Genomic DNA, 23,899 nt, shown 5'->3' on the forward strand with positions numbered 1-23,899 from the left:
CGAACGAACGCGTACAAGTAAGAAAATCGAGGTACGAACTCGAAGTTCATCGATTACCCGTCGATTTGCCGATTTCCAGCCACCTCTGCACGTTCCTCCCTGAGCACTTTCTGGTTTATCATTGCGACCGTTTCTTCGAATCGTTCCCTCGCTAGTCGATAGACTCTTTTTGTTGAAATTGTCTTCTTCTCGCGACGTACATGCTCGTTGATAAATCCCTAGCGAATACGCAACAGAATTACTAGTGAGAATTACTAGTTTTGCAAAGAAGCACCTACAATATCTAGAATACGATGTAAGATCGGGTACTCAATTTGAGATGTATCGTTCGAATGTCAGGTAAAAGAGTGGGAAAGAAGCGAAATTGACTTGTACCTCTACGATCGTGAGCAAAAGACAGCAGTGTAGAGGATATTAACTTGTCTATCCCGTTAGCCAAAATTTGACTAATACTCAATTGCCCGCCCGAGAAATGAGAATATCAGACATATTAGGGTATTCATGGCAAATGAGATGGACGTAAAAAGTTATTAGAAACTTCTTGAGATCTTTGCAGTTTTGTTTCATTTCTTGAGATATGAAGAGTTTATACGTTGCGTGTTCTGATATAAAAATATGTACTGTGTGAATCAGAAAGATAAAGGTCCTCGAAGAATCCTCAAAAATTCTTCATCAGGATATATTCCATAACTTGTATCACTTTTTACGTAATTCACGATGACTCTCTCTCTCTCTCTCTCTCCCTCTCTCTCTCTCTCTCTGTCTCTCTTTCTCTCTCTGTCTCTCTCTCTACAATCGGTATTCAAATGACGGTAAAAGTTGGACGATAGGTCGATAGGATGCGAGGCGAGGCTCGTTAAAGATGCCGTTTTACGCAGGAAAGACGTAAAAGGAGATTCTCGAAGGATCATAGACGATATCTCCTTGTTAAAACGTGTCCATGTCGCGGTGTAACGAGCCCGTCTCTCGATAGCGAATCTAGGGATCGTTGGTCGCTCCGTTTACCTTCGACACGCATGAAACTACGATATCCGTGATTAGGGTTAACCCTATACGGATAGAAAATATATCGCGACTGCCTTATCCGGCTCTTTTATATTTACTTGCATGAAATACTCTCGGCGAGGAGATAAGTGCGCGCTGGTTAATCCAGTTGGCCGGAGAAAACCACGCGGTAGCAGCGTTAAGAGACAAAAGCGGAGGATATCCTTTCGCAGAATCGGGACCTCATTACCGAGATACGTACGAATAACCGTCTCTTCTGGCCTCTGTTCGTCCGTAATGGTAAACGGTTTGAGAGTTGGGCGAAGCTTATTGTAGAAGATCAGTGATTCGAACATTGCGTTGGCGTTGAATCTGGAGCGTTGCGCAAACAAAAGGAATTTTAAGTGATTTTAATTAGAACATTTTAATCCGAAGTGAACAACCCGTGATTTTCCTCTGATCGTAGAAGATCGGTGATTCGAGAGTTTGCTTAAACAGAGGGAATTTTAAGTAGTTTTAAATTTTCATTTGACAATTTAACGTTACAAGTACGAGGATGGTTAAAAAACGATTAATTCAAGATTTTTCAGGGCTATTTTATACATTTGTAACGGTGTATTTTTGCAGATGATTCTTTGTAAAATACTTACATATATAGATAGATAGATAAAAGCTTCTTCTTCGTGCTACAACATCTGGATAGTCATATGCTGCTCGGATAAGAATCAGCGCATTATGCAACCATTTTGCAGACCACATCGCGTGTCCGATACTTTACGTACGGCCTTACGACCGTGTCATTGAAAATTCCTATGTAATACTTTATATGTTTTGCATTTCCTTTATATTTGCGAGCTTTATATTTTAGTCGATAGTTCTAACATTAAAGGAAATTAGGCCAATCTTTGAATACTTTGCAGTACTATGGTTAGAGGGAATATTTTCAAGAATTTTCTTCCTTGTCTTCTAATTTCCTTTGAAATAATATCGTTTGGATGTAACTCGAACGTACGATAATCGAAGATGATAAATCAAAATTACGTTATAATCAGTATTGTTATGCCATATATATCGCTTTAATCTGCTAATCAGAAAAGACGAGTTAATTCGAATTATTAATTATTATTTTCAGCCACGACATCGTCAGCTGGTGTGTTTTAGGATCCAGGAAGGTATCTCCCGTCTCTGATATTTGTCTGAAGATCTCACATCTTTTTGCGAATTCTCTTGTTCTCGACGATTCGACCATTTTAGATTTAATGTTCTTTTAATTACACACCGGTAGCTGAACGAGCCAGTTTAGCATCGTCGAGATCTTCTTGCGCCGGATTATTTCGTACCTCTCTTAGGAGACTTGGACACGTTGGATTTCTGTGCGCGATGTTCTCAAGGGGTTGCAAATCCTCTCGCTAGCACGCGTCGTCACCATTAGGGTCCGCTGAACTAGGTGTTTTTAGAACAAACAGGGGCGCGTAATCTATGCTTTGCTCGTTCAAAATTATTCTTATAGTATGCAAAAGATGGCTTTTCATATCTATTTTACATCTGTTACGAGGAAAACTTCCAAACTTCAAATTTTATTATTTAAAGAGTTTATTACTCCCGGTTCGTTTACTTGTCGATAAATAAAACAAGATAAAATAGGAAGGTCCTTTGATCTTAATTTCTAGTGATATTATATCTGAATAACATTGACGTATCGTTGATGCAAATGGATTAAAAATGTTCGTATACTTACGAACTGGAAAGATTTCGATAAGAACATCTGCGAACAGTACGAAACGCAACATGGTTTATAACCACCAACGAAATTCACATACTGAACGAAACAACCGGCAACAAATTTAAAGAAGCGAAGACCAGCATCGATATGGATTCAACGGCAATATCACAATCGGTTGAGTAAACGTACAAAGAAACAAAGACAGGACCGTTTGTATCGAGTTGAACGTTCTCTAATTTGTCGTTTCAGCGAGCATGATGAATTTTTCTGTTGGTCGGTTATCGGACAGTGGCGAAGTGATAATATCGCTGCTCGTTTCTCTCGAATCCGTTGCTCGTTCCATGATTATCTGGAATTTCTGCATTTTATTTCGTCCACGATATTTCGGAAGCAAAAAGGAAAAAACCATTACATCCATCATGCGACTGAAATCAGATTGTTGATTCCACTCGATCGGAGAATCTTGATTTCCGATTGATTCCACTGTCCCCCCTTCTTTCGTTTCTCCAGCACTTTCGGCTTCAGGCAGCTTTAAACTATCGTTGCAGTTGCCAATCAACTAGACGAGCATGGATGCAATTTTTGCCCATTATATCACCAGTAATTGGAACATTTTGGATCGATGAGGCCTCGCGAACTGTCGATTATCTTTTTATTCTTTCGTCCTTCGAACGAACGCCGCGTTCAGGAAAATTACTTTTCCAATCGGTCTATATGAAAAGTAGAACGACAGCTCGACCAGCTTGGAAAAACTTCCATTCTCCGCAGATTTTCACTCATTTTCGGTCGAGAATTCTACATCGTGGTCCTAAATTCGTGGTATAAATCAAGTAGGTTATATGGTTCCAAATAAGTAGGAAATGAAGAGTAATAAAATTACGTCGAAGTCTTCGTTCTTGGGAAAATCGAGTTTGAAAACTCGTCAAATACACGTGAATTTGCTTAACTCCCAGATAGGATAGGAATAGATAATCGATAGGAGATTTATGTACGTGTGAAACTAAGTCGAAAACGTGGAATAAAATTTTTCCGTCTGGATCCACGTTTCCGAGAAAATCAAGTTTAAAAATTTGCCCAGTAAACATTAGTGACGTATTCAAATTCCATTTTCTCTAAACTGAGGCCTTAAGCGACAAAATTTTATTCTACGTTTCCAAATTATTTTTCAGTGTAATCAAGAATTCGTCATATTTTTCAGATTGCTGAAATATTCAAACTCGATGAAACATTCGACGCAATCTCGCTACTTTTTATTTTTACCTTATTTTCACCTACATAATGCAGTACCACGAATTTTCGGCCATCGTATACGAACACCGTTACGTGAAACGAGTAATGAGACTAATGAAAGACCGATTACGCGCCGCGAAATGTTTTCTACGTTGCGTTGTCTCGGTCAACCTTTTGCTTCTCCGTTCTCATAGCCACTCATAGGTCTTTAGCTCCCTTTCACCACCTGTGCACGCTATGGCACGAGCGAATCGTCTCATTAGCCGAGCCCATATACGGCGTTCAATTAAAATTTTTGCCGCCGCCGCAACCATCGGGTAGGTAAATCCCGATAACGACCACCGTGGTATTTTTAAGGAAAGTGCGGCGATTTTACACGTTTACGCGGGAAAAGTAAAAGGTGAATCGAGTAGAGTGTCAGTTTGCTAGCGATCAATCGACAGTTTAATTTATCGCGAGAGACAGAGATTTCCTTTTGAAAATTCTGTCGATTTTTAATGAGGAAACTTGGAGACAAACGGTCGAGAAATTTTTTGGCAAAAGAATTATTACGTCACTTTTTCCGGTTCTTAATCAAATACTATACGTATACTGTTTGAGGAATTTGTGACGAAATTGATGACATTGTACCATCTATTTAATCGTCTCATGATTGCTTTCTCGATAAACTTGTCATCTCTTTTAGTACTTTATGAATACTTTCAAGCTTTTACGAGCTTTTAACGTATTCTGTTTCGACATTAAAAACTTTTTGTAGAAACTGAAATAAACTAGAATAAAATATTCAAATGATTCAATTTCCTAATTTAACGTTAGATTGACGTTAATTGATTTAAAAATAATTCCCATTTTATTGATTACTTCCGAATATTTCTCTTTAATGACTGCATTTAATGACCAACTAGGGGCAATATTTATTTGAATCTTGCATCACATCGTAATTAATTATACTCTATTCTAATCAAATAGAAAACGGCACTTAATATCAATAATTACGTAATACTGTACAAGTTTTTCCAACGACCCAATATAATAATTGATATTTTAACGAAGATTCCTCGAATCGTGTATTTTTTTTTTCTTTAACAATTTAAAAAAGAGATATTTCGATCGATCTTATTCCGCTTTTATTCCGCTTTCATCTCGCGTCGTTACACGACGTCACTTTCGAATAGAATCGAACCATGTGCCAAGCACGAAGCCGTTTCTGCTCGTAGAATCGATTTATTTGCATTGTCCACGGATATCGGCGGTGATTGCCGTGACCGCGGTCAGTGTTCATGATCGACCGTCTATTCGCTGTCAGCGGTTCTGTCCAATTCTAAACTGTCAATTGCCGTTCCTGCTCGGATGCTGCGGCCAATGTAGTGTACTTACATATCACGCGCGTGTACATTGAATTTAAATTGAAGCGCGCGTATACACATTGTGTCGTTTTCTATTGGATTGCCGGATTCAGGAAAGAAATTTTCTTCTATCACACTTTGTGATATATTTCAGGATCGCCCGAGGAGACTATTCAAAATTGCATCGCAGGAGCATAATCAATAGCGCGATAATCGATTAACAAAAGAGTTGAAATAACGTGGAACTAGTTAACAATGTACTGAATTTTTAAATTACTCTGCCGTCGAAGACAGACAGAAATATGTGACTCGTCGTGTCCCTTCTTATAGTTTTTATTTGGATAATAAAAATCTAAATAGATTGATGTACACTTTGACTGCCACGCTGGTCATTGGTGACCGAAGCACTTGAACTCCTTACAATTGAAAAAATTGAATGAAAATTGACAGTTAGGGCATTTTGAATATAACCGATAAATAGAAGATACTTTGAAATAAAAAGTGCCCCATTGAACGATTAAACATTTTTATTAGAACATCAGTAAAAAAAAATGAGAACAAATCTTGCATCTAACGGTGCACTGTGTTTGTGTCCATATCTTTGAGGGGTAATCTACGAATATTGTTATAAGCACAGCTTAGAAAATAATCGTAAATGCTGCTTTATGATCATATAATTGAAGTTAGAAGTGTGAACATACCTTACTACTATATATAGAATGAGCAAATACTGTTTATTAATATCTTCTACACGCTTCAACAATATATTCTGCACGTTTTGCTTACGACGAAATAACGAATGCGAATGGTTTGTTGAAATAAACGAAGCCTTGTTATAATATGTCGCTATCGACTGTTAGCGAGGCGCCACGGTGGTCATCCGTGACCACCAATAAGATAAACAGTCCATTGGGGAAGAATGTTGTCTTACATCATAAATTTATTATTATTTTGCCATTATATGCTTTGAATAATAAAATACTCCAGGGGTGTCCTCAGCGAAACACGTGATTTTGGCGTGGCAGTCAAAGTGTTAACTTTTTTCAATCAGTTCAGTTAACATTTTTCGAGCAGTTTCTTCCTACGAAGATGATAGAGAAATGTTTCCAAAGTGATGGGATAGCCATAGAAAATAGTAGACGCGGTATTCCTTCTTCAAAAAAGGTTGTTGCGTTCCTTTCTGAAGAAGTTTTCAAAGTTCAAAAGGTAGAGGATTAGAAGAGACGTTACAGCTTGGAAACGTTCAAGATTCAAAGGGTAACGCGTTTTGCGAATCACGAACGAATTCTTCCTTCCTCAGCGATTCGCCTGGAAACTTTGCGAAACGATCGACCGTGGCCAGTTCCTCGCAGCTTGAATATTCATGCGGACAGCTCGTCGACGCGTCGGAGATTTATATTCATGAAAATCCTAAAACGCTTCGCACAGCGTTTTGCGGCTCTAACACGTAACAGACCGAATTTCATCACAAAGAAAGTTTCGGTTAATTCCGACGATCTTCGTCAGCTTGTCGATGAAAGCTTGCCGATACCATCTTCCGAAACGCTATGTTCCAGCACAATATTCTCCTTCGCGGTCTTAGCTTGTAGAAATTTAAATAAAAAATATAATTGAAAAGTTCTTATCCTGCGTCTTTTTCTCTTAGTTCGTACGAACAATACACGCTTTCGACTTTTAAACAATTCGTAAGCTTGAAACGAGCTTGAGAAGATTAACGCGAGTTGAATTTGCGAACACAAGAGTCGCTCTAACAAATTAATTACGCGCCGCTGATTCTCCTTATTTATCTTTTCCTCCTCTTTCAATTCGAATAAATGAAATTTTGAAATTTTTGAAAAACCGAAATCTTGAAATAGGGCAAGATGGCAGAACGAAACAAATTCACGTGACGTTCGGTTAAAAAAATTAATTGCAAACTGTTGGTTCTTCCGTTTTGATCGACGAAGCTCGGTAAAAGGAATTAATTTTGTTTAATTTGAATATATGACAGGCCCATTCGAATCTCAAAAAGTTCGGAAACATAAAATAGAACAGATTGACGAAACGAAGCGACGACAAGCAAGGCAAATTACTCAGACTTGGGTTTATTTGCTTGAAAATTAGAGGAACTCGATTTATTCGTCGCGTGCCAGTCGGCTGTTGACAAGCGTGGCATAATTTATCGCGACAGAAAGGAAACAGGTTCCGAACACGTTTTCATCATTGGACTCGACGAGTCGCTGTTGCGTGTGGTTATTAATCGACCGTTCTGAAAAGTCCACGTTGAAGACTCGATCGTTTCCAACTACGAGAGAATCATTGGCGTGATTCACGTTTCGCTCGATGGACCGTGTTCGCGCGTGTTAACAACTCGCTGGATAAAACTAGAAACTTCCATGGAAGATTTACGCGTCCTCTCGCGAGTATTAACCACGATTTTCCGCGTTTGAAGATGCGGAAGTCGTTAGCGGCGGATAATCGCAATCGAGATCGTCGACATCGTGGGAGGTACGGGGGCTGGTTTCAGGGACGCAAATCTTTGACGGAAGCGTTTAATCCTGGTTCTCGTTCGTTACGTTAGAAAGCCTACGAGTTGACAATGCTTAAGAGCGTTTGCTCTCTAAAAATAATTAATTTTCAATGGGTTAAATCGCGAACGTATGAAATTTCTCATCTTTAATCTATCGATTAAGGAATAATTTGTCATAATGTTACAAGCACTTGTCCATCGATAAAATAGATAATTATTTAGTATGAATTGTAGATAGAAGTTCAACTAATCGATGCTATCTGTGCAAACTAATTGTTTAATTTTTTTTTTTTTAATGGAACATCGATCGGCTACTCTGATACCAAATACTGTCATAGAAATTCCTAAATACTATCATAACCGATCAGTCTGGCTTGTAACGATAAATAAATTGTACGATCTGTCGTAATTATTTTATGATTGCAATCAAAATCATGTTGCCGTTACGGAGAACGAAGATAGATAGGTATCGTTGTTATATAAATTGAACTATTTCTCCAATTCCCTTAATTTTGTATTCCTTTTCCCTACAGTACGTGTTCGTGGTGATGCTGGTGTTCGTGCTGGAAGCGGGAGTCGGTGCTCTAGCGCGGCTCTACGAGGAACAAGTTGGCCCTGAATTGAAGATGAACCTTAATCGTACGTTCCTCGAGAACTACTCTATGAGGAGCAGGGAAACTTCGGCGATCGACCAAATGCAGATAGAGGTAAGTTACCGATGACATAGTGGCTGTCCAAAGCGATCGGAAGAAGCATAGATCGTTCGGAAATTTGGCGTTAACATGACGTTTCCACCTTGTATTCACGTTCGTTTATAGAAATTTAACAATTTTAAGAAACACAAAACATGAAGAGATCCCAGGAATATTTATAAAGAAGAACCGTTACGTAAAACTTTTTCCCATAAGAAGAACAAAATTTATATAAAGATTTGTTTCTTTGTAGCATCATGCACATGGAATGATATCTCCTGAATATATGATTAGTTGCCATTATGAGATCGCAGTCGTAAATGACCTAAGCTTTTTGCACGCTACTGCAAATCTCTACAGATGATCCAGACGCTGAATCTTCACTCACTGTGAAGAGATGCCGCTATACTTAACGTTTAGATCACCGACATTCCGAATGTATTAAGTACTTGACAAGGATATCTGTTTATGGTACGGTTAGTTTGCTAAAGCGATTTTTCTCCTCCCTTTGCCTTTCTTTTCATCTTTCTTCGTCACTATCTCTTAACGCAACGTAGGATGTCGTTAAGTTTTGTAATACGCGAAATGGCTAAGGGCTGCCTTACGTGGCCGCGATATCGCCTAGCCATTTTTCTCTATACCCTGACTACCGGTGCCACTGTTACTTCGCTACGTTTACGACTGCAAATCATCGTTATCGCGTGGCGAAATGGCCTCGAGTTCGTCCTCTGCGAATCTATTAATGCAGCCGCGGCTCCTTGCATCGATCCGATTTTCTTCTCTCCCATCGTAGCTGCCCCGCGAGAGAAAACTCGACGTTCGTCTTAAGATCGACCGAACCGTTGTTGTTGATGTTCATGGTTTTTACTTTCGACAGTGGAAGAGAAATACTCTTTCGAAGGAATGCTCTTTCGTTTAACAGTCACGCGATGGGGGCTTCTTACATGTTCAAAGATTTCCAGATAATTATTATACGCGACTTTTTGTTTCGAGAATTCGTTTTTAACATTACAACTCTTAAAGGTATCGTCTCTTTAATTTTATAATTAGTTAAGTTAAGTTCATGCTTCGGGTGATAGGTCCTCGTAGCTTGAAAAGATATAATAAACTTGTTATAAAATAGGTAAAAGACGCTATTTTATGGAAAATAGCAGCGGTGTGATTTATATCGTTATAATCCACGCCCCAGCATGTTTGCCACAAAACTTGAAAGAGTTAATTATTAAGCGACACGAAGGTGCTAAAAAGTGCGCGTAATTCACAGTTGATAATGTATCACGCTGAAACTTTATCAAAAATAATATCTTTTTCTTTTCGGTGTGTAGGATGACTTAATTAATTTAAAAAATAGGATAATAATAAGTAAATAGAAATTACGAAGTGTAAAAGCAAACGTGAAACGTCTATACGAGTCAGAATCGATCTAATCTTCGTCGTCTGGGTTTAACTGAGGATTAAACTTGAAAATACACGTAAATGGGAATAAGTTTAATGTACTTTTCACGATAAATACTAAGTGGTATTTATATTTACAGTTACTTTATTTGTAAATCATTGTTTCAGTTCAAATGCTGCGGAGCCGTGAGATTCGAGGATTGGCTGGTGAGCGAATGGCACAAAGGCGAGGATGTTCTCAAGGACGGAAGCCTCGTCCCAGATAGCTGTTGCAAGACACCGACCCACCTTTGTGGAAGGAGGGATCATCCGTCGAACATCCATTACACGGTACCAATCGATTTTCAGTCGAATTCAATTGTTCCTTCCTTGTTGAAGCACACGCTTTTTCAGTCCAGCTTCGGTCTTCAAGAGCTACAAAGATATGAGCTGTAACATGTTGAACGCCTACTATAAATCGAATATGTGTCGTGTTCGTAGAAAGAAATCTTCCAACATTTTCCCAGTGTAAAAGATTAAACGACAAAGTTGGAAGCATTAGTTGTTTTTAATTGTAGTTGGAAAATCAATTCTTGCGAATTATTTGCAAAATTTTACTTTCGTAAATGGAGAAACTCATCACTCATAAATGGGTGATATGCAGAACGTTCAACGTGTAAAGACAATACATCGTTATCGTAATTTCTTTAATACAATTTCATTGCACGATAATATAAAAATCGATCTGTATCAAAACAATGCAACGATCAAATCATTGAATCTGAAAATTTTGTACAGGGTTGTATCTACAAATTTCTGGAGACGACGAAGGACCACTTGATCATCTTAGGAGCAGTAGGCCTAGGACTGTCGGTCCTAGAGCTTTTCGGCATCGTTCTTGGCTCGTGCCTGTATATAAAGCTCAGACACGATTTCGACGACTGAGAATTGCTGCAAATCCGCGAGAGCAACAACAACGGCCGTTCCTGGTGCAGATACATGCAGAACGGTGATGGAACCGTTTGATCATCGTACCGGAAAAGAAAGAAGAGGAGCGGTCGTTGAAAAGAGGAGATCCTTCTTCCGACGTTCGCCATTCAGGATTTCCTCCGTTTCTGACGCTGAAATCCTCCCAGCCTCTCGAAGAGACGGACTCTTGGAATTTCTGTCCTATTCTATCCCTCTCCCAAGGGGAGATTACGTACAAAGAGACTCGAAAAGGAGAGAAACGAGGAAAAATGGAGTAAACGGTGCGTGGCGTTTGGGTCACCGTGACGATCTCCCTCGCCACGGAAATCTTCAAAGACGAAACTCTTTCTCTTTCTTTTATACGTCCCGTGCAACGCGGAATTCAATGGAAAGAAGAGGAATAAAAAGAGGAGCAACACTGAGTTACCGATATTCGATAACGAAACGGTCGCGAAATCCTCGCTTCCATTCGTTGACCGATTCACCTCCACGAGGAATCCTATTTCGATCGAATTAATCGGACGAGAGGAAGCGGGTGAAAAGAAAAACTCTGTCTTTAGAGTTCACCGACTTCCTCCTCGCCTAAACGAATCTCAATTAATTCTCGACTACTGGCCGGGGTCATACCACGTGCATTATCCATATAAAAGAACCATGACAATTTTAGAAAAAGATGTTTTAACGAATGCCTATTTCAAAGCGTGTTTGTTCTTCGTCGTGAGCAACTCGTGCGCTCGAATCCGAAACTTTTTGTACGCCGTTTCTCTTTCTCAAGGAAGAACGGGGAGGCGTTCTTCTTTTTGTAACGGGACAGCATCGATCACGATGCCCCGTTCACTCGCGACAAGTGATCTCTGGCTACGTCGAACGTACTTGGTTTCACTGTCGGCGAACGTTCTTCCGCTCGTACAAATCACGCTGTCTCTTCGAATACTGCCGTAACGAATCCGCACAAATGTTTCTAAAGGTATATACACAAGTTACACGTACGAGAAGGGAGTTTAGCGTTCTTTAGCTAGTAAAAAGTCACAACGACGTGTTCCAGTGGTAGCGATCGAAACACGGCGCTATTCCTCGGGGCCAAAGCAAGTCCCCATTTGTCGATTAACCGGACCATTCGATCGTCCTGCTTTTTCACCAAAAATAAAAACAGAAAAAAAGGGTACCGAGAAACGAGAGAACCGATTGTTCGAGCGATCGCGAAACGATCGTTCTCCTCCTATTCTATGAAAGTCGACTGCGTTCCTCGAGTTTTCTTATAACGTAAAAACGATTTTGTCCCTTAATTTATTCGACGAAGGACCTTAAAGATCGTTTACCTCGGCGGAAAGATGGAGGACGTGTAAGTATCGACCATTTCGAACGAGGGAACGACGTGAAATTCGACGAATTCATAAGACGTTCGGACAGAACTGTAAACAGTGCCTTGATGAGTTAGCGTTTAAGTTCAGAGATATTTTAAATTATCGCCGATGTAAATTCGTGCAGAGAAAACCGCTAGCGATTTGTAAATGTACGTACAGTATTTATTCATATATGATGCGTATATATATATATGTATTATATTGTAATATAATATAATATATATATGTATATATATCTATCTATCTGTTGCTTCGCAAATCAATACGAGCCTTCGCACATTATTTATAGCAAAGTTTGTCATGCAACGAGAGCACGCGTTGTATCGACGATTGTATGTGAGAATATTCTCTCTCTCTCTCTCTCTTTCTAAACAAATTGCAATGCACTTTGCGTGCATAATTTATCTTTCTTTAATACTTCTTCCTATTTCCCCCTTATTTGTATTTATTTAAAAACTTGTAAAATTTATTTGCGCAATCGTTGATTCAACTTAATGCCGCGCTCAAGACAAAATCTAAGGACATATTTTATTATTACAACACGATCGCGCCATATGTTATTTTATTCTCAATGTTATTGTCTTCATTGGTATTACATGTACGTGTACTGTCTGTTAGAATTTAGAACTTTATAAATATTGTACATATCAGACCCTATTCTGTTACGAATAAATATTGAAATCGTACACGCCACAGTTCCTCAGCCAAATATGATATTCCAAATTAAGAGAAGTTTCTTCTTTTCCGAAGAAACTTTGATTCATTTACCGTCTGGAGGACTCGATATCGTCCGCGTACTTCTCCATCGACTGTAGGTAAGTCAAGAACGAATCATCTTTAGTACCAAGGGAAACAAACAACCAGGCAAACACTGCAAGTAAATCTTTCGACATGGATATCCTCTGCCAACTATTTAAATCGTCCAGAAGGGACTGAACATTGGTGACCTAAAATAAAATTTCTTTAATATAAAAATATATTTTTTGTGTGCTTTGTAGGTAAATGTGTAATCTTCTGCTTACGTTTTGCCATACGGTATGATTGGAATTGTAATAATGTATCAAATTTAATTGATCATCGGTTTCTGCGCCGATTTGATGAAGACAGAAAACGACGAGATACAAAGGAACTGCGATAATTGCTTTGTTATGGTCGAAATAAAGCTCACGCAGATGTTCCACGTCGAATCGTGCCAAATCAAACCTAACGATTATGAAGATTAAAAAATTCTGGGAGACGATATTCCACGATTTCTAATTTTTTAATACAAAGTAAACATACTTATCGAACGTTGAAACGATGCACATGGCAATAAGAAACGAAAAGATGTTTGTATAAATCTCACAAAATGGTGAGTATTTTGCGATGAATTCTATAGAATTATTAAAAAATACGTGCAACTGAAAAAAGAAGAGGTTAGATAGAAGATAAAACACAATGATGGAAAGATTTTCTTTTATAAAGTAATGGAAACATACCATGATGAAATGAGTAAGCGCCATACCGCCTAGAAGGCCTTGATACAAAAGACCTGTATTTTTCCAAAATTGTTGAAGCATAATGGCCACCTTTATAGGCGGAGAATTGTCTTTGTCATGAATATCAACGCTATTTGCCCTTTCAGTTTTCTTGTCACTAGAAAAACCTTTTGTTTGATTAATTTTCATTGTACTAAAACCACCCCTGTGCTGTACGTAAACTTTATCCGTGGTTAACACAGGGAGTGGCACCTGATGCTCATATTTGGTTCGCGCATTTTCTTGCGACCTCCTTAAGATTTCCGTAATAGGCAATTCATTATCCCCTGCAAAGCAAATCAAAGTCATCTGTCTAATTGAATATTTTCGTATTTAAAGTTATTAACCGTTTAACTTGGACGTGAAACATCTTAAATGTCGTTATACATAACACGATTATTAATATTTTTTTCTATAAGAAGTTAAAGATTTAATTATTTTCATACTGTATCATTTTATCACGCAGTCAAAGAGTTAAAGCATTCTCAACATAAGCAATTTTACCTACTAAATCTCGTTTTTTTCGTTTCGACTGTTCCAAGTCGCTTTCATTGTAACTTTTGTCCGATGACTCTGAACTGAATGTTTCCTTTCGTCTTTTATTAGCAGCGTCTTCAGAACGTCTATCGTGTCTTCGTTTATTACGTCGGTCGTGTCCTCCTCTCTGCTTTTCAACGATTCTTTCACGATTGTCCTGATACCTTTTTCGATCAACATGCTCTTTGCGTCTCTGAAACTTTTTCGATCCCTTTTTATCAGATGACACCTCTTCTGCATCGTCGATATCTCCTTGTCCTCGTCGAAACCTATTGGTCTCTTCGGAATTTGTCCATCTAGGTCTAAGAGGCGTGCTGGTGTTTTGCACATATGGTGAATACTCGGTGCTCTCGGTAACCGACGAAGATTCCTCGCTGCTACTCGAGTCGTTTCTACGTGAAACTTCCGGATTGCTCCGTCGTTTCAAAACTCTTTCGTTCGTCCGGTTCATTTTACCGATTCTCCAATGGCGTAAAAATGTTCAATCTTTCTAATATCGCGGTTAGAATACATCATATTTAAACGTACCTATCTCACTGGAAACGAGAACAGTTTCATACCCGGAACTTCATAGAGGAAAGTATCCATAGTAACCGTTTGTTGTACACTGTGAGAGATACTTGGAAAAAATCGATAATTCAGGACAATATGCGACGCCCATAACGTGCACGTTAAATGTGAAAAGATTAAAAAATAAATTAAAAGTACGGCACAATTATAAATAAGAAATTCAAATTTATTTAGCTTATTCCTCTTCTAATATAAAGAATAACATGAGCACTGTATGTATATAAATAGTATGTAAATAGAATACAGCAAATAGGATAGCGCAAGCATTGGTATGAAACATTATTTACATCACAATGTATATTGCTTATTAGTAGCCGTATTGTACACAAATACTTATAAGATCTCCAGGTCACAATGTCGAATCTCGGGATGCTTTTTCTGCAAGTATTAAAGAAAACAGTTAAATCATAGTGTCAAATAGTTAGAAATTCATATGTAAAATGTTCTTGGTATACCTTTAGATTTAGTTCCATTCTGTCTATCTCTCCACCAAGCGTATCAACAATAGCTTCGCCATGCTTTAGCATAAAAGCTTCCAATTCTTTTATGTCTGTCATTCCTGTTACTTCCTAAGGAATAGAATAATTTGAAAATTAATGTAATACTTTGTGGACATTAAGCTAGTACCTTTAGCATTTGAACAAGATCGTGCTTCTCCAAATAAGACCTTGTTAATTCCCTGCCGTCGAAGTCTAATTCAGCCTTGTACCGAACTAAGTCGTTACCCATATCGATACCCTTGACATCATAGATTGCTCGAACCTGATTATTTCGAATTCAATTAACTTAAATAAATGTATGTATGTATGTATATATATATATATATTTATTTATTTATTTTATTTATTTATTTATTTATTTATTTACGATACAATCATAAAAATATTACCATTATATCTGCTTCTAATTCCGCATTGATTTTATCTAGATCTTCTTGAGATATACTTCTTCCAATTAAAGCAGTGGCATTTGTATGTATTATAAACCCAGCTATACTGCCAAGTAGACCGCCAACTAAAAGAGATCCAATGGCATCAAACATGGGGTTTTCCAAATAGGATGTTAAACCCATACATGTAGCTGCACATACAAGACCAAGCACCTATCATATTCAAAAGAACATCTCATGTTTAATAACTGCGATTGTTCCTATCCTTTTTTTTTTTTTTGTCTAATAAATACTTACAGCTGCACAATCTTCCATAAGTACAACGTTTACGGAAGGATCTTGTCCTCCTAATACATAGTCCTTAAATGTTTGTCGTTTTTCTGCTGCACCTTTTTTTATTGATTGTATTGCTACTAACAAAGTTGCTCCTTCGGATACCATAGAGCCAACCAGGATAAAATATGCCCAATAAAACGATTCTATTGTCGAAGGATTCAGAAGGCCGTGGATTCCGTGATATATAGATAGACCAGTTCCAACACAAAAGATACCAACTCCAGATATTAAAGAAGATACATATCTCATATTTGTATAGCCATATGGATGATCAGGATTAGGAGTCTAAAATATTAAAAATGTATATAGAGATATAAAACAAGATTTATCTTAATTTCACATGACATAATTTTATGCATACTTGTACTGATTTATGTATACCATATGCTAATATCAATTGATTAAAAGTATCTGCAGCAGAGTGAATACATTCTGAAAACATACTATGCGAACCAGTATACAACCACGCACACAGCTTACATAAAAAATTGCAACCATTGCTAAAAGAAAGAAAGATAAATGTAGTATACTAATAATGAAGTATTTTTAAATAAAAATAAAAAGATAGGACTTACATTACAATGGCAGTTAAAACTACTTTGCCAGATCTTCCAAAAAGACCTTCTTGATCTATTGTTTGTGTTTTACTACCAATTTCTCGTCTATAATCTCTTAATCTTCGTTTAACAGTAAATATATCTATGAAATCATAAAACATTTAAATTAAAAGATTTATATCAGTCCTCCAAAAAGAATATGTTAATAAAAGTAGTGACAATGATCCTGTAAAATGGAAAAATGTCCGGAAGAAAATGAAACTAATCAACTTATCAAATAAAATGTTTTCTAACTCTATTCTAAATACATTTAGGGAAATTCATTTTAAATTATGTGTAGATAAAGCGGAGACTTACTTTGCTGATAGGCTTTCTGTTGAAGTTCCTTCTTAAGAAGTTCTTTTGCTAAGATTTCCCGTGATCCCCAGACTTCTATCGCTCTACAAATAAACACAGTATGTTAAACATAATCATCTATTTTTTATTACAATAATCATCTCATCAGATTTCATCGTTAAAATGTGTAGTATTACTTTGCTTCTACATCTTTTCTCCAAAAAACAGTAATTGGAGGTTCAAACTCATAAGGTGATCTTCTTTTTGTCTTTGGTAAGTTTTCAAGATCGGACGGTTTCAATAAAAAATCTGACATAGCTCTAACTGGTGTAATAAAATTACGTTCTAATGATGATACTCTTTTATCCGTTTTCTTCTTTTTAACTGTAAATAAAAAACATGTGAATATAAGAAATAATAACAATGATGAAAATTAATGAAAATAAAAAATAGAATTAAAAATCAATAAGAAAGCTTTTTACTATACTTTTCTGACTATGTTTCCTTTTGTACCTTCTGTCTTCAAATTTTGTTGCTCTTCTTTAGTCTGGTTATCATCAGGTTTAACATCTAAGTTCCTTTCTTTTAATTGCCCTAAATTTTCTTCTTTTAATTCTATGATTCTTTGTACATTGTTTTGTGTACTTTTACTGGAGTCTACTGTTTCTTCTTTTTGTACTTTTGCTATAACAGATATTGGCTTGGAAATTGTAATAAGAATCCATCTCCATTCTTGCAGATGTTTTACATTATTTGCAGTAAAAATCTTTTGAGGATTCGCAACAACTTGCACCTTGTATCTGGTATTGTAATTATATGTTATCAAAGTATTAATATGCCTCCTTGCATATCCTATGTGAAACATGTATAAACATTCTTTATTGTAATGACTAATATTATGAAGAACTTTCAAAAGATTAGGCACACGTTGTAACATGTTTTTAATATTGGACCGGTAATAAGTATCGTAAAACAAGCTGAGCCGTCTAACCTGTACAAAAATAAATAACACTTAAGTATTTTGATGAATAGCAATTCTTTTCGTAAACATTTTATTTTGAAAAATGATTTTCTTTTATAAAACGTTAAAATAGAAATATTACAATTTGAATACATTTTAAAAAACAAAACATATTTCAGTATATTTTTCTTTACCTTCTTTCACATTCACTTATTTTATACAATGGAATACATTGTTAGTAATATTATACGAAAAGATATTGTTTGGTACCAAATTGACCTTAGCAGAACGTTATAGTAAGTTCTATTCAAACTGTCAAAACGATAATCAGTTACTGTCTAATTCGGCAAGGATAATAGAATACCTATATAACCGATGATTATTACAAGAAAGATCGTATTTTTATGTAGTAATACATGTTTATAGATGACAAACTTTTTAAATCTATTTCAATATATAAACTCTTGCATAATAATAACATTAATTACATTAAAATTAAAAATTGGATCTAGTGCAAATATATCCCTATATGTAACTATTTTAAGGCTAATACATCACGAGAGTATTAATCATTTTATTAATTCATTCACCATTGCTTTAACTACAAAATTAAATTTTTGTTATTTTGTTTAATTATAAAAAGTATGATTTTTATACGATTCTGTATAGATGTTATCTTATATATGTTATATTAATAAAAATTGTATGGGATTTACAATTATATAAATTCATACATATAACTTATATGCGTTTTTATTAATACCTGCACATCTATCTAACTATCTTTTATCTAATGACGTGTATCATGTAAAATGAAACTATTCAAAAATATACTAATAAATAATCATTGATAACGTCAAATGACGAGAAGAATCAAATAAAGAGATGTATACATATATGTATGTGCATACATATTCCTCTTTACAATATCAGAGATGTGTTGAGAGATCGCCAATAAGCATGAGAAAAATTCAGGAAAAAGTTCGCTCCACGAATTACCGCCTCTAGTGATCAAACAGCTGAACTATCCACACATTTCTTCCTCAGATGCTTTTGGTGGGAAAAACGAACGAATATGCATGAAAAGAGGGGAAAGGCATCTTCAGGCCGGACAGTACTCAGTTAGCCGAAAGCAGCCCTTCACAATTAGTGGCATTTTGAAAACTCCGACAAAACTCCGTATCGCAAGCACTTATAAGATTTTAACCCTTATTTTTGCATCAGAAGATTTGTCGTACTTTCATTGGTCGAGCCACGAAGTCAAATTATTATAAAATTACACAATTACACGAATAGTTATACAGAGATTGATGAACTCGTACAATTGTACAATTATTGTAAAATGGCAAATTGAATTGAAAAAAACAATTTTATTTTGTAAATCAACAAAACGTTTAGTCATTTAAAATCCTTCCAACATCCACGATCCCCAAATCCTTTACAGTTCCCATACGGTTAAGTTATAAAAAATGACGAGAGACTCCGACAAAACTGGTAAGTATAGGTAAGTATTGGTATTGGATTAAGTTTATTAGGAACATAAAATAGCACAAGAGATAAATTGCAATAAATGACTTTATTTTTTATTCTGTGATATAATCATTTCCAAGAAGATTGTTGCTGCTGGTTGCTTGTAGCGTCATGTTTGTTGTTTCTGCCGTCAGAGTGGTTTTTCTGCAATCAATATAAAAAAAACAAATTATTTCTAATATTTAACTAAACTTTGAAACAATATTGAAATAATAAAAACAAAAAAATATAGTGAGTAAAATACTATATTTAGGAAAACCTTCATTAATAGTTGAAATAGATTGACATTGTCTTTATCTGATTCATTTGTTAAAGGTATATTAACCGGATAATATAATACTACAAAAGCATTTCTGTAAAAGTAGCTATATGTATGCGTTGAAATATCTCTTTAATTTATTATATTCTTTTAATATTATTAGAGAAATAATATTATTTTTTTATTAAAATATTACAATATGAATTTCATTACAGTGTAAATTATTAAATGTAGAGATAAATAATCACGATTAGACTGCGGATTTTGATGCTAATTTATATTTTCGAGAATGTATAATTAAAGAGGTAGAGTCTCGATAGAAAATGATTTTGTCTACCGTTATAGAAAACACGCTGTTACCGCGCCGATACAAATACACATTTCCCCTCTCTTCTCCCACCAAGAGTACTGGAGAAGAAATGTGCGTGTAGTTCGTCTGTTAGCCGTTAAAGACCGTTATTCTTTGTGCGCATTTTTTGGTTGATTTATTTAACATTGCATCGGCGATCTTCCCACGTACTCATCTCTGGCAATGTCTATGCGTCACTTCTGTCAAACGGATGGACAAAATTACAAAATAAACAGCTATGGATGGAAGTCAATCTAAAACAAGCGATTCACAGTTCATTTCGTTTCAAGATTTTCCTTCAATAAATCATGAAGGAAATATTGGTCAAGCACAACTGGATGTCAATACTTCCAGTCATCAAGGTTTTAATAACCTCTCAAACGATCCTACGGGAATTGGTATTATCGAAGATCTTCAAGGAATGCCCGATAAAAGTGAAGGTTTATATTTATGCGATCTTTTATTTAGTTTCAAATAACTTTATAACGATTGTTGTTATTCCTGTGGTAAACGCGAATATTATAATTTAAGATATTATGTTACATCTGTTACATTAATTTCAGTCTATGCACTTCTTTAGAACACTGTATCGCTTCCATTTTAGCAGCATCGCATAGCTTTTGGACAATAGAATATTACCAGAAATTCTTTAACGTAAAGACAGATGACGTGGTAGAAAGAATCAAAAGGTCTATGTTTCCACATGGCAGTGATAATTATTTGATATCTCATATTAGACCAAATCCAGATCTTTATGGTCCATTTTGGATATGCGTTACACTAATATTTTCTATAGCCATTAGTGGTAATCTGGCTGATTATTTACATACAGCTAATTCAGGCAAATATCACTGGAGGTATGAATTTCATATTGTGTCTTATGCTGCCACTTGTATATTTTTGTACGCATGGCTATTACCACTTACGTTATGGGGTGCAATGAAGTGGACCACCAGTTCAAGAAATACAGAGGAGGAATTAATCGAGGTTTGACTTTGCCCATTTATCTTTCCTAAGAGACACTACATAATAATAACATTCAAGGGACATCTTTGTTTTAGTCTTATGCAACACCTGGCCTTTTGGAACTTTTATGTCTTTATGGGTACTCTTTAGCCATTTATATTCCAGTAGCTTTTCTATGGACAATTCAATTTGAATGGTTACAATGGAGTTTAGTTGCACTAGCGACCTTTTTATCTGGAGGAGTATTATTGAGATCTTTACTCCCCCTAATATCAGGTATTACATATAAAAACATACACATTTTTAAAACCATAAAAATACGTAGATAAAGTAAATTAACTTTCAGGAAGATATAGGATAATGTATATTGTGATAATTCTTGGAATGCACCTTCTACTGGCAACAGGATTTATGCGATATTTTTTTCATGCACCATCAAAGCCATTTCCCATAGAACACATGGAAGCGACCATACACACGATAGCAACCGGGAATGATTCGCGTAATAATTCTGGCTAATAATGTTGCCATTTATTCGATTATAATGGATTTGGACGCATCTGTATTTTAAAATGAACTGTCGACGTTGTCGGTATACTTATTTGTTCCAGTAAATACTGACTGATAAAATGGAGCGGTACAGTTCGTATATGTTTGTTGGACGTTAATTCCGTCTTCGTGCAAGTAGATGTAGTATTTATACTATACCTATGAACGAAAAATAAATGAAAATAACTAAAATTTGTCACATTTGAGGCACTAGTGTTTATTAAAAACATTTCAGTCGACTCATATCAAGTATATATAATATTCCTGTGTGTCAGGGCAATATAGAAGGCCAACAAAGTGTCTGGTTGATTTATTTTCACAGTCCCCATTTTAACATAGGGACGCGTTACATATCAACGCAACACATATCATTTACAATCATACGAACCTCCATGTGTACATAGCAATTGTTATTAGTACTCATAATACAATAGATAGTATTTATAGTTATTAGTCGTCGTTAATATAATTGTATGTAATTAATTAAGTTTTTTCTCCTTTGTTTACGATTAACCAATGTGATAAAAGGCAACATTCACTTTGTAGTAGTATCGTTACATTATTATCATCGGTCTATCAATATATTTCGTGATAGTAGTAATTTGCTTGCCGTTTAACGTTATTACACAAATAATGCAACATTGATGTATTGACGAATAACTTTCCAATTGTTTATCGGGACTTTGATAGATTTCGACTTTTTTTCTTCACCACACGAAGACGGTTTACGTGATCTTCGCTGGTGCCATTATCGAAAAGAAACGAAGAGTGTGTTGAAAAGCTACTTTCGCTAAGAATGTTCATTCTTTCTACGAACAATAGGTCGTAATTTCGCGTTTCAATCTAATTGCAAGTTAAAAGTGTTCCTCTTTATCTTTTCCTCAACTTTTTCGAAAGATACCAACACGATAATCTTGTAAAAGTCCATCAAGCGATTCGCAAGACATAACACGATAGTAAAATTTAGCAAATATTTCGAGGTCTACGAAGTCTTCCGTTTTGCAAGCCTTGTCGATGTGAGCGTCGCGTGTACAAAATACAAAAAAGTTCGAGCAGAGCTTGACTCCTCTTTAGACAGAAGTGAAGCATCTCTCGTAGCTTGTACTCTCGTCTACTCTCGTCCAATTCTCTTTGGATCTGTTCAATTATTAAAAAATAAAATCGATATACGATACTCGATGGCTGTTGACGCGATCGCTAACTGTTTGGTATAAATTAATTCAATATCTAAGCGCAAATATCGTCGCACGAGTTGACTTATGTAACATGTAGATTTTTTAAAGGAGATCCAAATCTCAGCATACTTTTGTATAGAAAATCTGTGCAAGGAACGTTTATTGGATTACGGTGATATAGGCGCAATAATTACGATATATGCCGTGCACTTAATGACTTGTTTTAATACTGTAAAACGATAGACACTTTTTATCAAATCGGTTTTCTTCGCTTGGACAATTGGTATACGCGATACAAGCTACTAGAATTTCTGTTCGAGCGTTTAAACTCAAAGCCTTTCGACGATCACAAAACCGTCGGAACGACGTTCTACAATTTACAGCTAGTGCTCACAACGACTTGGTCCAACGTGTTTACGAGATAATTACAGTCAAAGTTTGCGAATAGGCAGGAGCAATAATAACGAGTAATAAACCTACGACAGTCTACTTAGTTACTTGTTTTTTTCTTTTCTTCTCTTGACTTTTCCTTCCACGTGTACACGCAGCGCTGCTTCGTCTCGTTTATTTTGTTCGTCGTTCTCTCAAAATTTAAAGTACCGCGGATTCTCAACGCGTTTACACGAACAGGGGCAACGTGTTAAACGAATTGAGAACCGTGCGATTAGTTCTTATTACCGTTATTTACAATAAGATGTGTCGTCGGGCATATCTATCGTCATTAATATTAATATTAGTATTAGTATCATATAATATACATTTTTTTCCTCTTCTATTTCATAAATGCAAACACGCATAATTATTACAGAGACATACGGAGCAGCTGTGCGCGGATTGCGCACCAGGCGCTCTTTAAATATTACACATAGATAATAGTTAATGTTTACCCTGGTTTTATCAATTATTACAAGTATACGCATATATATGTAGTAGGTACTTTTATATATATATATATATATGTATATATATACACATACTCATATAACATTGCTCATAAATGTCGTACTCTTTATACAATCGTTGACTATTATCTTCTACAATGTTACGCAATATTGCAATAATTTCAGGTTGATTATTCAGTCGCATGCTTAGATAGTACGTAATCCATTTCTTTTCCTTCGTTCTTCCTTTATATTGAACTCATCGGCATCTTCGAAACTTTTGCTCGCGATAAACG

At 36.0% G+C, this 23,899-nt stretch overlaps 4 protein-coding genes across 7 annotated transcripts in view; 2 read left to right on the forward strand and 2 right to left on the reverse strand.

Moving 5' to 3' along the window:
* LOC117236768 (CD151 antigen-like) overlaps positions 1 to 12,875 on the forward strand; it is an 89,937-nt gene extending 77,062 nt beyond the window's left edge. For both annotated transcript variants that reach the window (XM_033500009.1, XM_033500010.1), the window contains 3 exons: positions 8,326 to 8,499; positions 10,048 to 10,209; positions 10,657 to 12,875. In XM_033500009.1, coding sequence (XP_033355900.1) covers positions 8,326 to 8,499; positions 10,048 to 10,209; positions 10,657 to 10,803 — 483 coding nt within the window. In that variant the 3' untranslated portion in view covers positions 10,804 to 12,875. The remainder of the gene's footprint in view (positions 1 to 8,325; positions 8,500 to 10,047; positions 10,210 to 10,656) is intronic.
* Positions 12,634 to 14,734, reverse strand: LOC117236765. Its single transcript, XM_033500005.1, has 5 exons — positions 14,213 to 14,734; positions 13,670 to 13,995; positions 13,473 to 13,591; positions 13,214 to 13,394; positions 12,634 to 13,138 (listed from the first exon to the last, which is right to left on the reverse strand). Exons 1-5 carry the CDS (start codon positions 14,694 to 14,696, stop codon positions 12,956 to 12,958), a joined length of 1,293 nt encoding a protein of 430 aa, XP_033355896.1. The 5' UTR covers positions 14,697 to 14,734; the 3' UTR covers positions 12,634 to 12,955.
* Positions 14,729 to 18,408, reverse strand: LOC117236762 (zinc transporter 9). Of its 2 annotated transcripts, none has more exons than XM_033499981.1 (11): positions 18,259 to 18,408; positions 17,447 to 17,924; positions 17,131 to 17,317; positions 16,955 to 17,037; positions 16,616 to 16,739; positions 16,402 to 16,540; positions 16,002 to 16,325; positions 15,705 to 15,917; positions 15,443 to 15,577; positions 15,271 to 15,384; positions 14,729 to 15,193 (listed from the first exon to the last, which is right to left on the reverse strand). In XM_033499981.1, the coding sequence occupies exons 2-11, from the start codon at positions 17,868 to 17,870 to the stop codon at positions 15,149 to 15,151; spliced, it is 1,788 nt and encodes a 595-aa protein (XP_033355872.1). In that variant the 5' UTR covers positions 17,871 to 17,924; positions 18,259 to 18,408; the 3' UTR covers positions 14,729 to 15,148. The 2 variants fall into 2 exon arrangements, with proteins under 2 accessions (XP_033355872.1, XP_033355871.1); XM_033499980.1 differs by having other exon boundaries at positions 18,089 to 18,390.
* Positions 18,409 to 20,146: 1,738 nt separating this feature from the next.
* Positions 20,147 to 23,215, forward strand: LOC117236926 (protein YIPF1). 2 transcript variants are annotated; one of them, XM_033500358.1, is made up of 4 exons: positions 20,147 to 20,472; positions 20,637 to 21,019; positions 21,094 to 21,274; positions 21,345 to 23,215. In XM_033500358.1, exons 1-4 carry the CDS (start codon positions 20,271 to 20,273, stop codon positions 21,515 to 21,517), a joined length of 939 nt encoding a protein of 312 aa, XP_033356249.1. In that variant the 5' UTR covers positions 20,147 to 20,270; the 3' UTR covers positions 21,518 to 23,215. The 2 variants fall into 2 exon arrangements, with proteins under 2 accessions (XP_033356249.1, XP_033356251.1); XM_033500360.1 differs by having other exon boundaries at positions 20,157 to 20,472; positions 20,640 to 21,019.
* Positions 23,216 to 23,899: the final 684 nt, after the last annotated feature.

The sequence above is a fragment of the Bombus vosnesenskii genome, unplaced genomic scaffold (genome assembly GCF_011952255.1).
Source record: "Bombus vosnesenskii isolate JDL3184/JDL3185 unplaced genomic scaffold, Bvos_JDL3184-5_v1.1 scf7180000013352, whole genome shotgun sequence".
Taxonomy (NCBI): domain Eukaryota; kingdom Metazoa; phylum Arthropoda; class Insecta; order Hymenoptera; family Apidae; genus Bombus; species Bombus vosnesenskii.